The sequence below is a fragment of the Periplaneta americana genome, chromosome 1 (assembly GCF_040183065.1).
Source record: "Periplaneta americana isolate PAMFEO1 chromosome 1, P.americana_PAMFEO1_priV1, whole genome shotgun sequence".
In the NCBI taxonomy this organism is placed as follows: domain Eukaryota; kingdom Metazoa; phylum Arthropoda; class Insecta; order Blattodea; family Blattidae; genus Periplaneta; species Periplaneta americana.
In genome coordinates, this window is record NC_091117.1 from 64,202,479 (window position 1) to 64,219,177 (window position 16,699).

At 35.6% G+C, this 16,699-nt stretch overlaps 1 protein-coding gene across 5 annotated transcripts in view; it reads left to right on the plus strand.

Moving 5' to 3' along the window:
• The window catches only part of Exn (Ephexin), a 467,843-nt gene that overhangs the window by 335,275 nt on the left and 115,869 nt on the right, over positions 1–16,699 (plus strand). For all 5 annotated transcript variants that reach the window (XM_069821311.1, XM_069821340.1, XM_069821349.1 and 2 more), the window contains 2 exons: positions 2,749–5,201; positions 7,376–7,764. In XM_069821311.1, the coding sequence (XP_069677412.1) occupies positions 2,848–5,201; positions 7,376–7,764 (2,743 nt within the window). In that variant the 5' untranslated portion in view covers positions 2,749–2,847. The remainder of the gene's footprint in view (positions 1–2,748; positions 5,202–7,375; positions 7,765–16,699) is intronic.

Below are 16,699 nucleotides of genomic sequence, written 5' to 3' on the forward strand. Positions count from 1 at the left end.
GACTTCTTATGTAACAACTAGATGGCAGCATAGTAAACCTGACAAAAGTTGTTACCGTCAAAGTCTATAAGGCCGAGCAATCTGGGTATATTATGATCTAGGACTACAGTAGACGGCATATTCGATGGCCGGTGAGTTATAGCAGGCTGACATGAGCAGAGGCGGTGACACATCTGTCAAATGCTCAGCATTAGAATCTAACCACGTTGAATCTATTTAGCATATAAGAAGGAATTTGACATACATAAAAAATATCGTCAGAATTTCAATGTCGCGTAAGATGTAGATGTAAAAACATAAAAAATTAAAACTCCGTATTTTTTCGACCTACACTAATAGAAAATAAATGAAAGAGTGGGCCGAAAATTATACTGGTTGCCATGGAAATAAATCATGTAATATGATAAACCTATCAATGTGAACGAGTTCATTCATGTACACAAGTGAAGTCCGCATATACAGAGTGCACCGTAAGTAATGTCATTAATTTCAGGGTGTTGTTCTTTGAGATATTTCAAACAAAAAAGTTTAATACCATTTTCCTCTTTTTTGCTTCCTTTCCGAGATAAAAATTATTTATATGAAACATTTCATAGCGTGTTTTGGGAAAACCATTGATTTAATTCCCAATATAATGCTCAGTAAATTTAAGAGAGCAGTCTATTATGATAATAAATTACTGAAAGACTTTTAGTTTCGTCGTTTAAATGTGCAGAAATTTGATCGGAACAAGTGTAACATTGTAAAATTCCTTTGCAAAACTAATATTACTTTTATTCTATTCTATTCCCTAATTTCTGTATATACATTACACGCAATTTTATTGTACCGCATTTGTTTTATATGCTGTGGAGAACTAATAGTATGCGTAGTTTGAGAGGAGGTTTCGATATGAGCTCATTAATAGCTGCATTAGAAAACATGTCCTGTTCACAAGTCTCGCAATGTATTTGCCGGATATTACCGGTAAATTCCTATTGCTTGCAGGAGACTAAATTACGTTTGATCTCCCAGCTTCATATTCTGCAAGTTGAAATATTCTAAAGCTATTATTGCGTCGAAATACTGTACTACACTTTTACGAAGCTACGTAAATAACTGTGATTTTGAAACGGATGTATGCAATCAAACGTCTTGATAACCTTCAGATCCTTTGCTGCCGCATCCTAGTTTTTAATTATTAACGTAATTGGAGTTAAGCGAAGCGGATAATATTTACATATATTACTGTTATCTCCGACAGTTTCAATATCACGGAGACGACGTTGTTATCGGACTAGGCATTTTTTTTCTAAATTCTGTACCTCTTCTTATTGCCTCGGATGTAAACCCTTGGCTGCTGGATTTTATTAACGTTGATATTCAGCAATTTTATTGTATATAGTAACGGTTCATTTCACTATATGTACTTAGTCACATGTCTTATTATTTTGTCAAACGCATTTTTTATCGCTCATGTTTAATTACCCTTTTTAAACTAATACAGTATATCAACTGATTTCTTGGTAGTGTAAATAGCCGACCAGCATAAAAAAATATTATTAATATTCCTTAGAGAAATAACCGGATTATATAATTTAATGCATTGTTTTTCAAAAATTTTTACATCGCGGAACTCCATTTTAACTATAGAGTAAGCTTGGAACCTTGTAAGCCATTTTCTTGATTTGATATTATTATTATTATTATTATTATTATTATTATTATTATTATTATTATCATTATTATTATTTAGGAAAATATTTGGCGCTAAGAGGGATGAAGTTACAGGAGAATGGAGAAAGTTACACAAAACAGAACTGCACGCATTGTATTCTTCACCTGACATAATTAGGAACATTAAATCCAGACGTTTGAGATGGGCAGGGCATGTAGCACGTATGGGCGAATCCAGAAATGCATATAGAGTTGGGAGACCAGAGGGAAAAAGACCTTTGGGGAAGCCGAGACGTAGATGGGAGGATAATATGGGAAGTGGGATATGATGATAGAGACTGAATTAATCTTGCACAGGATAGGGACCGATGGCGGGCTTATGTGAGGGCGAGAATGAATCTGGGTTCATTAAAGGCATAAGTAAAAAAAAATATATACATTATCCACATAAATATAGATAAAAAATTCGTTCCTATGATTGTTTCTTGACCGTTATAGAACTTGGGGGGGGGGAGTGATGAGTGAAATTCCTACTTTCTATATTTTTCATTCTATGTCCTTGATTCTTTTCTACATATAATCACGGTGTGGTATATAATGACGTGGTGAAGTTTCATTTCTGTGAATCAATTAGTTTCCAAGTTAATAACAAAAATATTTTTTATCCATCAAACGGAGAAACTGTTATTCAAAACAATGTACTCACTGTATCCCCTGAATACAAAATAAAATGCACTCGTATATTCATATAAACATTTTAGGGCTCACGGAACCCCTAGTATTTGCTCGTGGAACCTTGGAGTGCCGCGAAACATAGGCCTACTTTGAGAAATGTGATTTAATGCATTAAAATATTCTTCGTGATAATTGAGTCTATGAAATTTAGATTCATTGTTCGTAAAATAAGGAAGAAGAACTTGTTTTCGTCTTGAAATGAGCATTTTGAATTTTCCTCAAATTGTTACTTTTGAGGACAAAATATTATAACTTACTGAAACTTTTAAAAACTTTCCTCAATTATGTTTGATATTCCTGTAGATCATAGACTTGCTAAGATGATTCTTACAACGGCCTTTATTTCTTTTGTTTCAGATTGGCTAATGAAACTGAATGAATGGTATCCCATGGTGACGTTTTCGTAAGAGAAGTGGATGGCTACATGTGCATCATCCTCCTCCGTTGGTTCGCAAGATGAAGGCGAAGAAGCTGACGACAGAGGAGGAGGATGGGGTGTCAATGGTTCTCAAAGGAGCGGAGCATATCACCAGTTCGATAACCGTGGAATCTCAGCTTAAAGCTTCTTCAGCATCAACCCTACATAAGTGGGGAACTTTGGACAGCAGAATCAACATTTCTACCAACAGATACAACTGCGACAACAAGAGCAACACTCTGGACAACAAACGCTCAAAATCCAACCAAAAAGATATTCAGATAGTTCATGCAAACTCGAGTTTCTTAAGCCGATTTATAGAGTTTCGTAACAACGACAAGTTATCTAAGATGACTTCAGGCTCTCAGAATGGAAGTGTAGAGCGGGAAGAAGTGTCTATATTGTTAGAAAGTTCAGTGAGTGATTCCACTGTCACTGAATCCTCGAAAAATGATGTAGAGTCGCCAATATCTGACGCAACTCTAGGTGATCAGTTAGATAATAGTTCCACTCAGATAACACGAGATACGTTATCACGAACGGCTGTCAAGAAACAAGAGGACGTGACACAGGGTCAGGAAGACGTAAAATCTATAAAACAGTCGGCTAAGTACGTTGTGAAAGACAGTCAAGTGAAAAGCACGCCTGTGAAAATTCGACCCACTCGCAGGGTCGAAGAACTGAGGATACGCATTGAGAATTGTGTGGAGAGCTCTCCTGCCGAAGAATCCGTGAAAAGTGGTAGCCCGAAATCTAAGTACTTCAAGGCGAAATCTCCTGTAGAAACTAAAGAGGACGGAGGCAAAACTGATGGCAAGAAGAATGGATCGAGTACAAGGGACAGTCCTCCCAGGAAAGTGAGCTTCAAGGTAAGGAGTGGATCTGCCAATGGAAGAATAGCTTCATCCAGCCTATCTACGTCATCCAGGCGCTCCGCGGGCTCGAACAAAACTCTCTTTATTGACGGTAGAATTTCCAACCTGTCTTCCAGCAAAGTAGCGGCCCTCGCTTCCAAGTTCAATGCAATCATCCATGAAAATAAGGACGATAAGAAGATCGACATAGCTCAAAATGAATCCAAAAAGACTCTTTCGGTTGCAACAGGGTCACCTGTTACTACAAGTAAAAAGACTCCATCGACCGAAAAGACGTTCGTGTCGAGAAGAAACAGCAGCAATTCAAAAAGGGACAGCTGTTCTTTGAGTACTGCAAGTAGGAAACATTCTTCCACGAAGCAGCCCCTTTTGGAAGCAGAAGACAACCAAAAAGTGCCACCTAATAATAACACTAGAGATCACAAACGGAGGGTTAATGTTTCGTACAGGCCTTCGACTGCGGGAATGAAAAGTGGGAATGTGAAGGCCGCAATTCAAATATTCGAAAAGAATTCGACTATTGCTCCATCTGTGAAAAGTAATGTAATAGTTTCATCTGGAAACAAAAAGACTGTAAGTAACTCTAATGTAGTGGATTCGAAACAATCCATCGATGCTCCTGAAACGAAGAAGGAGCCGAACTATCCCAGAGTAATATTTAAACGAGAGGCTACTTTAGTTCGTGTGACGTTAGAGTGCGAAGATGTGTGCAACGAAGAACAGAGTATTAAAGATAAAATCCGTAACGAAACTAACAAGTGCCAACAAACAAATATTGAAGTGCAAAGTGAGGAAGTAACTGTTCATCAGGAAGTCGATAAAGAAGAAAAAGGTGATGAGAGTGACAACGTTACAGTGGTTATCATTGGAGAAGAATCAGATCAAAACAACAAAGATAAGAAACAAACGAAAATAAAACCAGCAGTGCCGGCGAAAACTGTGACCAAAGACCGAGTGTACAAAACTTTACAATTTACGAAAGACGAAGAAAAGGATATAAATTACGTAAAAGTTATGTGTAAAGCGGATACTGAAAATAACTATAGGACTCCGAGTAAAGAGTGTATCACAGATGATAAGAAGTTAGTTGAGGGGGAGAAAAGTACACTTCCTGCTGCGTCGGAATCAACCGACAAAACACATGCATCACTTGAGCAAAGAGAGAAAGATTCTATGATGCCAAATAGGTCGTTCTTGTGGGGGACAACGCCGCCGGGAAGTAAGGTTCGAACACCGGACGAACAGCCTACAATTGTACCTGTAACAATTCTTACCAAAGATCACGATTCGACAAACACGCAAGATCCTGTTCAAGTGAATAACAACATTAACTCAGAAGATTATATTTATGACGATGTATATCCACCGTCTTCAACGTATTCTAATGGAAGCTCTTCGGTACATGGATATGCGATACTCGATCCCGAAGACGACGTGTATGATGACGTAGGTCCTCCCGTCACTGAAGACGAAGCTCCTCCTTCAAGGATGCTTCCTACAGTTACAGTCGTGGTCAGGTGAGTGAATAGTATAGCGGCAGATACTAAATTAATAGTGGCACTGGGAAGAGTGCTGTAATTTATTTCCCTAATAGACCTTCAGATGCTTATTGCTAGACACATCGATAAATTAGACCCAATGACGCCCAAAACTGGGTAAGAAGTTTACGATTAGGTTGTGTATTGCAGGGACAATTTGTATGAAGTACAACTAAACATGTCACGAACTATAACACAACTAATACATTTTAATAAATGGTGCAGAAATTTAACGTCCGCTACTTTATCCTGATAGGTACACGACTTCTCTAACGAATTTACATATTCTTAACAGTTTTATATGAAGTACAAAGTGGGGAAATTTAAGCGAACTAGTTTTAATTCAGAATTACTCATTAGTAAAGGTCATGACGAAATGTAACGTTATGACTAGATTTCGAATATTTAGGCACTTAAAAACTAACTTCTATTCATCTAAAATAGGCCCTGAATTTATCAAAATAGCCACTAAAATATACATTTAGGCACCTAAAAACAAAATTTCAAGTAGCTAAAATACTATTTTATGCAGCTATAATGTAATTTCTATTCACACAGACTGCAGTAACTATAAAAATGCAATTAATTAGTGAGTATTAAGCATTACGGTATACAGTGACAAAAACAGTAAAAAATATTGCGGTTAAAAACTTCATTTTTGTTAAATCTTAAATTATGAATACTGATACGTAATTTTTAATGAATTCATTGGCCTCATTGCTCTAAGGCTGCAAATACATAAGTGTCCATATTACAATTAAATTAATTAATTTATACATCTTGATTGCCCAACTTTTAAGACTGTATCACTTCGGAATATGTAAGATAAGACTTTCTTGTGTTAAAATCTAATGTACCTTGTTTACATGTTTCGACCTATTTATGGGTCATCCTCAGAACTGGTCGTTGTTGGTCTTCAACAACCAACCAACAACGACCAGTTCTGAGGATGTAAATAGGTCGAAACATGTAAACAAGGTACATTAGATTTTAACACAAGATAGTCTTATCATACATATTCCGAAGTAATTAATTTACCTATGAATTTACATTTAACACATTATTCAAAATTTTATTGGCATTGCAATACATACGAAGTTTTTCTCAAATCTCAATTCTGAACTTTGCTTTTTTTTTTTTTTTTTTTTTTTTTTTTTTTTTTTTTTTTTTTTTAGAACTATTTCATAATTGAAAAAGTTATTCCCAATGATACCGAAACAATGGAATTGCTTTTTATCGTGGATTAAAAAACTACAATAATATACTTAATATGCTTTTAAACATAAACTTACTTATTTTGAGAGTATTTGGGCACATTTCTCATTATCATGATTGCGAAAATCTACCATCTCTAGAAATGTTGTATGTTGTTTTATAGGACTAACACCTTTGTTTCCCAAATTGGTAAATTTCACCAAAGCGGCAAATAATTATGGACGCTGCGATTATTTACATAAAATATTATTTTTTTTCCTGGACCAAAAATATGATGCCAGAAAGGCAATTTACTTCTTTGGCGATGATTGCTCCCAAATTTTCTTTCGTCGATTTGAATGATATTCCCTGGACCACATCATATTACTCCTTCATTTCGCTCTGATAACGTAGTATTATATCTTTCAAAATTTATATTTCTTTCAGTGCATTAAAAAAATCGCCACTATACTCTCAAATTTTTTACTTTACTTCTGCAGTCAATTCTAAAAGAATACAGTCACGAATTTTACTAGCAACTTATATCGCTTGTATTTTATTTCATACAGCTCGGTACGGCCCAGTCACTAGTGGCGAGCATACTTGGCGCTGATGTATCACATGCATTCTCCAGTTATTCCGCTTCTTCTTTATGATTACCGTACCATATTTTTCATCGTTTTCTTCTTCGTCATCACATCTTTATCTTCTTTACTTCATGTTACGTTTCCCTCCACACTGTCTTCTTTATTATCAACATCTCAAACATCTTATCTCTTCTTAGTAATAAGATCCGTGAATGTGATATTCCGCAGTTACTTAAATGGGGAATAACAATAAAAACTATACCAGTTATCAAGCATTTTCTGTGTAGGTGGAATGGAACTTTATCGATAACTCCATTTAATCGTACTTATCAGTGTAACTGACTACATTATAACTAACGGACGTCTCCACAGCAGCGGCAAGGAAGGAGACGGGAACGACAGCGGATACGACTACTGCGGTGGCTCCGGAGAACCTCCTCTGGACCAGAACTACGACGACTGCGAGGGCGAGGGTTACCAGTGCATCGGAGAGGGCAGCACCCACGAGGACGCCGAGTCCAACATATACGACGACGTCAAGTCCGTGAGGATCGCGGACGACGTGGCCTCTATCAGCAACTGCTACGAGTCCATCTACTCCGGAGGGGAGCGTCCTGTGCCAGGGGAGAACGGTGCGGCGTCGTCTTCGGCGTCCAGCAGCATCGGCAGCGGCAACCACAGCTTCTGCGACCAGAGCAACAGCCTCTACGGCGTCGGAGGCTCTAGGTTCGATTCCGCATCGGTGTCACAAGCTTCTACAGGTAAGACAAGACACTAGCTACCATTCCAGCACTTGCCTGTCTTCTTTTCAAATAGTTATAACATAGGACTTGTCTGTTCCGGTGCTATTGGATTCCTATTCCTCTTTATTCTTCATCTTTTACGTATGAAATACAGAGCGAATAAAACATAAGGGACCGATACTTCTGCCGTGTCTCGGCACTATAGTCTGGCAAGCAGATCGCCAGCTCTCGCGGACAAGTTTCTTGCTGTCTCACGTCACTACAGTCTGGCAAGTGATCTTTCTCGTACTTTGCGCTCTCTGTTTTAGCCAATGGGAAAGAATAGTACCTGTTCAGGTTATAGCAAATGAAGCGTAGTGGCACACGAGAGTTAAAAGAAAGCAAGCGCAGTTACACTTATTAACGTATTTATTTATTGTTTTATCTGCTTTATTAGCTTTCTTCATTTATTAGTTAGTATATTTTATATTTATAATTTTAGGTGGATTATATTCCTTTAGTGGGAAATAACCAATATACTTATAAAACGGGTCAACAATAAAAATGAAACTAAAATTAAAACCAAGGAAAAAAAGATAAAAACTGAAAGGCCTCGAAGTGAGGCTAGTTATCCATCCAACTTAAGAGTGAATCCTGATGTCAACAAATAAGACGTTGTGATGTCTCATGATTAGCGCCTCTACCACAGTAGCCTACACTTCTCGGCGCAAATAATAATAATAATAATAATAATAATAATAATAATAATAATAATTTATTTAACCTGGCAGAGTTAAGGCATACGGCCTTCTCTAACACTCATACGGCCTTCTCTAACACTCACGGCCTTCTCCAACACTATAAATAACTCTGATTTTATATTTGATATTAATTTTATAGTTTATTTTTTATTTTCAAATAAATGTTACTTATAACATAATAAAATCTATGCTAAATAAATATTTATATTTTTAATTTTAAACATTTATCACAAGAGTGAATTATTCATTACACTATGGGACGGGCTTAAATTACGAAAAAAGCTCGAAGAAAACATAACCAGGTTTCAAATACCTTATAGATGTGCTTCCCTTCCGAATCACATCATTATATAGGAGGCCGTTGACGATTGGTGGTTCAGATTCTACTGCATCTTAAGCATTAGAATGTGACTTGCTTAATTGGCGAATGGTACTGAATTTAACATCGCACAAATTTTTTTCGTTTAATGCTACTATTGTTTTCTTATCTGATCTTATACTATATTTTTCCATATTTTTTTTTAATTCACGTAAACGTATTTGTAAATTATCTTCCGACTTCCTATGATCGTCTGGTAGTCAACTAATTGAAAGAGTTTTACCTAATATACTAGTTTGTATTAAAATGTATGTTTTTAAGAACTTTCTGGCATGAATTTGATTCCCGCTTGGGCTGATTAGGTTAGGTTTTTTCCGAATTTTTTCCTAACTGTAAGGCGAATATCATGTAGTTCCATGGCGAATCCTCGGACTTATCTAGTCAAATATAATCTCATCACCAATTCCATCACAGACGCTAAATAACCTAACTGTTTGTTCCGGCTTGTAAACAAAATCTGAATTGATAAAAAGACTTCAGAAACGTTCGTGCTCGCAAGCATTACTCGCATGACAGCACCAAATGTCATTAAAAGAGCACCATGATGCTCGCCAGCACCACATTGAGAACGCCTATCCTGTTGACATTTCTAAATTGTTCGAATGTTGCATAATATAATCTGTGCGTCTGTATATATGTGTAGCTGTTTTATGTATGAACAAATAATTAACATATCTATTGAAGCGTACAGGTTTATAAAATAAGCCTATACTGTACTATGGGAATTATGAAGACACTCTTTCTGTCCAAAATACACCGTCTTTCATAAGGCCATGAAACATTTTAGAAATTCACCACAAATGAACTAAGCAACTAAAATTGTATTTCTTGTACTGATAGAATGAGAAAATCTCTCAGTTTTGCTAGGAAAAAGCCTGCATCGCATAGTTGCCGTGGTTTGCCGCTAGGAGGAGTTTTATGGAGCGCACCTCACTGGGAGAACCTAGTTAGACAAGTTGGAAAATTGGCTAATGCTACAGATGAATGAGGACAATGATAAATACATTTTCAACAAGATGGCTGTCCGGCTCATTTCCACAATGACGTACGACTCTATCTCAACACAAATTTATCACAACGTTGAGTAGGACGCTGTGGACAAGAAGATGAAACCTTAATGCGGTGGCCCTACAGGTCACCGGATTTAAAAACTTGCGATTTTTTCTTGTGAGGATTTGTGAAGGAAATTTTTTTGTGTCTCCACTCCCCGCTAACCTTCAGGAACTTCAGGATCGTATCACCGCGGCTGTGGCACTGATCGTTCGTGATATGCTGACACGCGTGTGGGATGAAATTGATTATCGGCTAGATGTCTGCCGTATCAGCAAGGGTGGACACCATGAGCATTTGTGAGATATGTAAAACAAACTTGGAGAGTTTACCTACATTTCTTTATAATAAAATGTAGTATCCGTTGCTTAGTTTATTTGTAGTGAATTTCTAAAATGTTTCACGGAATTATGAAATACGTGGTATTTAGCCAGAAAGAGTGGCTTTCGTATGCAATCCCGAAAACGAAGGTTTCCTTCTAATATGAGTGCATATTAAATAATTTCATTCGTTTGTGTTTTAAATGTCAGTTCAAGAAAATTATGTTAATGGTAATATTAATACCAATATGACAGAGGAACTGAATTGTTACAAAACGCGTAAGACGTATAATGAGAAAGTATGTGTCGCCATTATGACACTTTGTTTTTAATTTGTAATTGTGCAAGAGTGCCGGGCACTCATTAGTCACATTTCGGAAATCAGAGGGGATTAATAGGCCTACTGGGTTGAGCTTTGTATATAAACTGAAACATGACATTTATCTAATAGTGATAACTTGAATACTTATCTTATCAGTTCCTAGATACTCCATCAATCATTATCCTCACTTCAAACGAAATAAAGACGTAATGGAAACGTATAACATTCACGTTCAAAATATTTAACCAGAATTAACGTTAACTTCATTTATCAACACATTTTCGCTATATTATGAAGCCAATAACTTTCGTTACCATGGAAATTATTCAAATTATTACGCAATTAATAGGTGCATTCCATTATCTCGCTTACATTATTCTTACAAGACTTTGGAATCCGACGTTATGACGTTACATGCAAATTAGAACATATCAAAATGTGTTGCAACTTTTTATCGCTAAATGTTACATCGAACACGCAAATTTCTAGCAGACATAATACCAATTTTGATACCGGTATTCAGAATATATAATGATTGTGACATATTAAATACAATTTTATTGTACTACAAATGTAACAGTCATGACCTTTCTCTTCACTCCTCTATTATATAGCTAACAAGTTTTTGTATTTTTGTATTATTTGTATTGTATTACCATTTTCCAAATTTGAAATATTTTAAAATTGAAGCTTTTGAAAAAGAAATTTGTAAAATTATTCATGATATACAATATTAACAAATGTATTTTTTACCTTTTATTTCTGTCGACTTTTTTATTGAATATCACTGGCTTCTATCGGATTGTCAATTTATATTAAATGTGTGTTTTTCTTTCTTTTTCTCTTTCTTCTTTATTCTTGCTCTTGTGTTGTATTTATTGGTTTGAATTAAGTTAGTTGCTGTATTTAGTAAACTGTCCTTGTAAATTTTATGTTATATTATTGACTAAGACCACACCGTACACGAGCCTGGCTCTTACGGTAGTGGCTAGAAACATTTTTGTTTTATAAATTTAATTTGTACTACCTAGCTAGCTAGTTAAATAAATAAATAAATAAATAAATAAATAAATAAATAACTAAAATATTTATTTAAAACAAAAAGAAATAATAATGGCAGACTAAGCCTATTTACAACATTAGAATTTAATGAAGTTTAAGCAAAAAAGGGATTTATACAGTGCTGTAGTTAAAAAAATTCTGGAACTCGACTATTTCAGGAGCCCCTAAATTGTGCTTCATCAGTCGTTTCCTTTATTATTTATACTGCAGCTGTGGAACCCTAATATTATTTTTACTGGAACCGCGTTCCAGTGCGTTCCGGCACAACTACAGCACTAGATTTAAATTTATCGCTTTCAGGATCCGGCTGAGAAAATGCTTCTTCTATGATGTAATATTTTATAACCTTTAAAGAGAACGTTTCGAAGATATCCGAGTTCTAGCAGACGCGATCGCTCATAATATTCGGGGGAATTATAAGTAATTATTAAATACTCGGATTGTTGCAAAAAAGCCTACAAAGTCCCGCGCTATAGTGTCGTGCTTGTACTCAAGAATATGGAATGAGCACTGGTTCGAGTCCTCATGGGGGAAGAAATTTTCTCATTAAATTTCGGCTACTGTATGGCAATTTTGGGATCTACGCTAAAGCAGCAAAATCCGGTTTTGAAAACCCAGCTATGACAGCGCGCGGGAATCATCGTGCTGGCCACATTATCCATGTATTTGTTGTATGATCGTTCACCTCTGCTGGGGAATGTGGACATTAGGCCAATAGTCAGCTGGTCTACCTTGCCCTTTATGGACTGTCACGCCTCGAACTACTGCTACTTTTTTTCATTCTGTCTTCTTTTCGACTTCCTCTCTCCCATCTTCCTGCATTAGCTTTTTCTTCTTTCCATTTAGTTTATCCATTAATTAAGGGGAAAGACCTACAGAAAATATCTTTTCTCATTATTTTAAGTAGAGCCTCTATTTCCTTAATTTAGTTTCATATCAATGTATGAAGCCTTTTAAAAACAAAATTTTCACTTTTGCCCTTTATGGTATAGTCACAGACATAAAAATGCAAAATATGTAAAATTATAAAGAAAATGATGTATCTGCTCTCAAGAGTATCACAGAATCATAAATTTTGTCTTAAATGAGAGCTAAAAGACTGCTAATCAGTTTTGATGATTTTTAGAAATTTTAATTTTTATATTTTTATTTTGCATTTTTATGAACAGAAAGAAAAATTACATGTCTATTTTTAACCTATTCTTTAATTTGCAATTTGACAATTTCCTCTTATAGAATTATTCATGTGGAATGTGAGAATATGCCCTGAAAATTTTATTCAATGATCTCTATTATTGCCTGAGATTTTACATATTAAATATCGAAAAACGTAAAATACACGAACTCCGGATATTCAACGGAGAAGTTTGAGCACAGAGTATAGAGACTGGAGCGCAGCGGCTATTTAAAATTGGCGTAAAAGCTTATTACGAGTATTTTCTTCCTAAAGATCTTGAAATTTCGCTCAAATGAAGTCAATACTATGAAGTATTTTTAGGCTAAAAATAAAAAAAAAATTGTTGATTCTTATTTTAATTTAATTTAATTTAATTTATTTAACTAGCTAGCTAGTGAGTAGAAATTAAAATTATAAAACAAAAATGTTTCTAGCCACTACCGTAAGAGCCAGGCTCGTGTACGGTGTGGTCTTAGCCAATAATATAACATAAAAGTTACAAGGACAGTTTACTAAATACATCAAGTAACTTAATGCAAACCAATAAATAACACACAAGAGAAAAAGAGAGAAAAAAACACATTTAATATACTCGTAAATTGACAATCGGACAGAAGCCAGTGATATTCAATAAAAACATGAACATAGTCGACAAAAATAAATGGTAAAAAATACACACAGAACATATGTTGTTTATAACGAATCAAATTATTCTTTTTTACACATATTTAACCATTCCTGTAGGTCATTCACCTTAAACATAATTGATTTGTTTTTTCACTGAAACGAACGCACAATATCGGTAGAATAAGATGATTTTCATTAGGGAAATACTATGAAAGAAAACGATTAAATAAGCCTACTGTCTGGAACCGTGCAAGGAGTATCGAACATCTAACCTCTAGAACATGAAGTCAGAAAGTTACCATGTAGCTGTCCTTTGGTATGCAGATTTCTAGAGCGGTGTTTGAAATTCGTATCTTGCACAATCGAGCACTGCACGTGATCGATCAGCTATTGTGAGCTCCGCAGCCATATTTGGCTATTGTTATTATTACTTGCTGTGTGAACAAAATATAAACATCGGAACGTCCTTGGAACATCTTCCCTCAACTTTCCAATCTTGGCTACGGCGATCGGTGAAATCAAGTCATTTTTAATTCTGGTCCGTGATGGCATAACGACCGCTTTCTCCGGTCATTACAGGGTGGTGGATTGCCTCACGTAGCCACCCTCCACGCCTCTACATACTAACACGCTGCGCCTTGTGATGCTGCACGATTACGCCTCCTTGCAATGCACCAGGCAGGACAAATTAATTTGTGGACAATAGGGGACCGCCTCGCACGATTCGGCATTTTGCAGTCGCTTGCAATGCACACTGGATATTTTAGCACGTTCCTAAGGTTTGGTCCGAACAAATGTAACAATGTAAAATTCCTTTGCAGGACGAAAAGTTACATTTGTTCGTATAAAATTTCCGCACATTTAAAGGACAAAAATAAAATTATTTCAATCATTTATTATCATAAAACACTGCTCTCTTAAATTGTCCGAGTAAAATTGAAATATTCCAAAGAATAAAGCCCTGAAATTAATGATATTGCTTACGGTTCATCCTGTGTGTGTATTTATTTATTTTATTGAGTTATTTTACGACGCTGTATCAACATCTCAGGTTATTTAGCGTCTGAATGAAATGAAGGTGGTAATGCCGGTGAAATGAGTCCAGGGTCCAGCACCGAAAGTTACCCAGCATTTGCTCGTATTGGGTTGAGGGAAATCCCCGGAAAAAACCTCAACCAGGTAACTTGCCCCGACCGGGAATCGAACCCGGGCCACCTGGTTTCGCGGCCAGACGCGCTGACCGTTACTCCACAGGTGTGGACGTGTGTATGTATGTATGTATGTATGTATGTATGTATGTATGTATGTATGTATGTAGAGGGTGTAAATTATATAAAATTTCCAGAATTATACAGATCTACTGAACAAAATATTTAGCGAAATTCAATTATTTCTTATAATTTTACTTTTAATTTGTAAAATACTATATTTTTAATATTAATAGTAGTCTAATATTTGTTTATATTTAGACTGAACATGAATGCCATTTATGGCAGATATTTATGGATATTAATTATATCATTTGTGTTTTTTAATATTGGTGTCGGTGGAGATTGTTAGAGATTGATGTGTACTCTTGGCGAAGATTAATGGAAATTTTGGAAAACACAGGTCTTTTGGAATTCAAGTATTAACTCAGTATGAATATTACTTAACATTAAAGGTTCGTTTCATTCTGTTAAAGGTGCGGTATGGCCAATAGTTGGATTGAGACTGTATTTAACACATATTCATTAAAAACGAAAAAAACTTGCAGCCCTCAAATTAACACTTTCAAATTATTAGTGAAATGTTGAATTCCCCGTCTTTGAAGTTCACTAATGTAATCAGAACACTTGAAATACCATGTAATTTAGCCTACTTGGATATATAACAAATTCAAGTGAAAAAAAAAAAAATCCGAAAAAAAAAAAACCAGAATATGAAATTCGCTATGAAACGACGCAATAGTAATAATTCGCGAATGTGTTCATATTTCGCTATTAGAACTCTATTTCGCGATTTGTCCCGATTGTTTTATCCGCAAATTGTTAATCAGAATCACTTAATTCGTAGAGATTGGTAAAGTCTGTTATATATCTATTATGTCGTGATTTTCGCGATCTCAAAAAATACCTGGCCCTTGCCATTGCCATTGATCATGCGCCCAACACATACCAATACACAACAGAGTATCAAACGACTGCTTCAGAGAGCGTAGGTGCTGGGCAAAGTAGCCTAAATAATGAGTAATGACTATTCTCATTTTCAAAAAAGACTTACAGAACAATTTTTTTTCCTGAGAGTACCTTGACTGTTACAGAACTTTTTTCTTCTGTTATTTTATGCTCTACCTCCACTATTTTTTTGGCAGTTTACAGTATACTGTTTACACCTTATACATGTGTGTGTATTCACACACACGCACACACAGGATGGAAGTGATGTAACTGTGCAGAATGATGGGGACAATAGAATACATTAAAATAAATTTAAAAACTTATTCGTTTTGTAATTAAGTGCATGATAATTAGTGCATTTATAAGGCTGAAAGTCTATGTAGCCTAGCAAGAGCGCATCGCCGGTTCACCTACGAATACATATGAACACATGTCTGAATTGCAGCATTCCGTCCCTTAGTCATTGCAGTAGGGTTGCCAGACTTCATAATGGCAGGAAATAGCAATACTTGTTAATATTTTTATTTAATTTGCAAGAAAACCTTCATCTTGTTTAAAAACTGCAAAGGGATAAATCTTCCCTTATCAGTTTTTCTATTGATATGAATAAAAGTCAGAATCTCACCGATATCGAGTAAACAGCGTTAACAATGAGGGAACAATGATTTTTTTCTGAGAAAAGTATTCATTAGGGACTAATAAGGTATTAGAATTTTTTGTTTTACTCTATCGAAGGAATAATCTGTTAAAATCTGCAGCTACATTATTTCTATATTCTGAAGAGGACAAGCAAAGAACTTTACTGCTTTTGAGCCACAGCAATTAACAATTAACTAGTACACCGCATACAAGCACATGAGAATATCCCGAGAATAGTATTGTTATTTATTCGTCTGTATGAGAGTAATGTGAAGCTTGCATTAACTTTATGTAGTTACACATCTATTGTGCACGTGTCTTTTTTGCGTTCACGTCAAAACACAACTGAATAACATTGTTTATAAGTCTAGAGCCCGGATGTTAGGCAAAAAGCCTTTTTAAAACTGAGTGTATGTATGAAAGACCTATTAGAAGTAAACACGTTTCCACACATTTGGGGACGATAGGCCCAATTTTT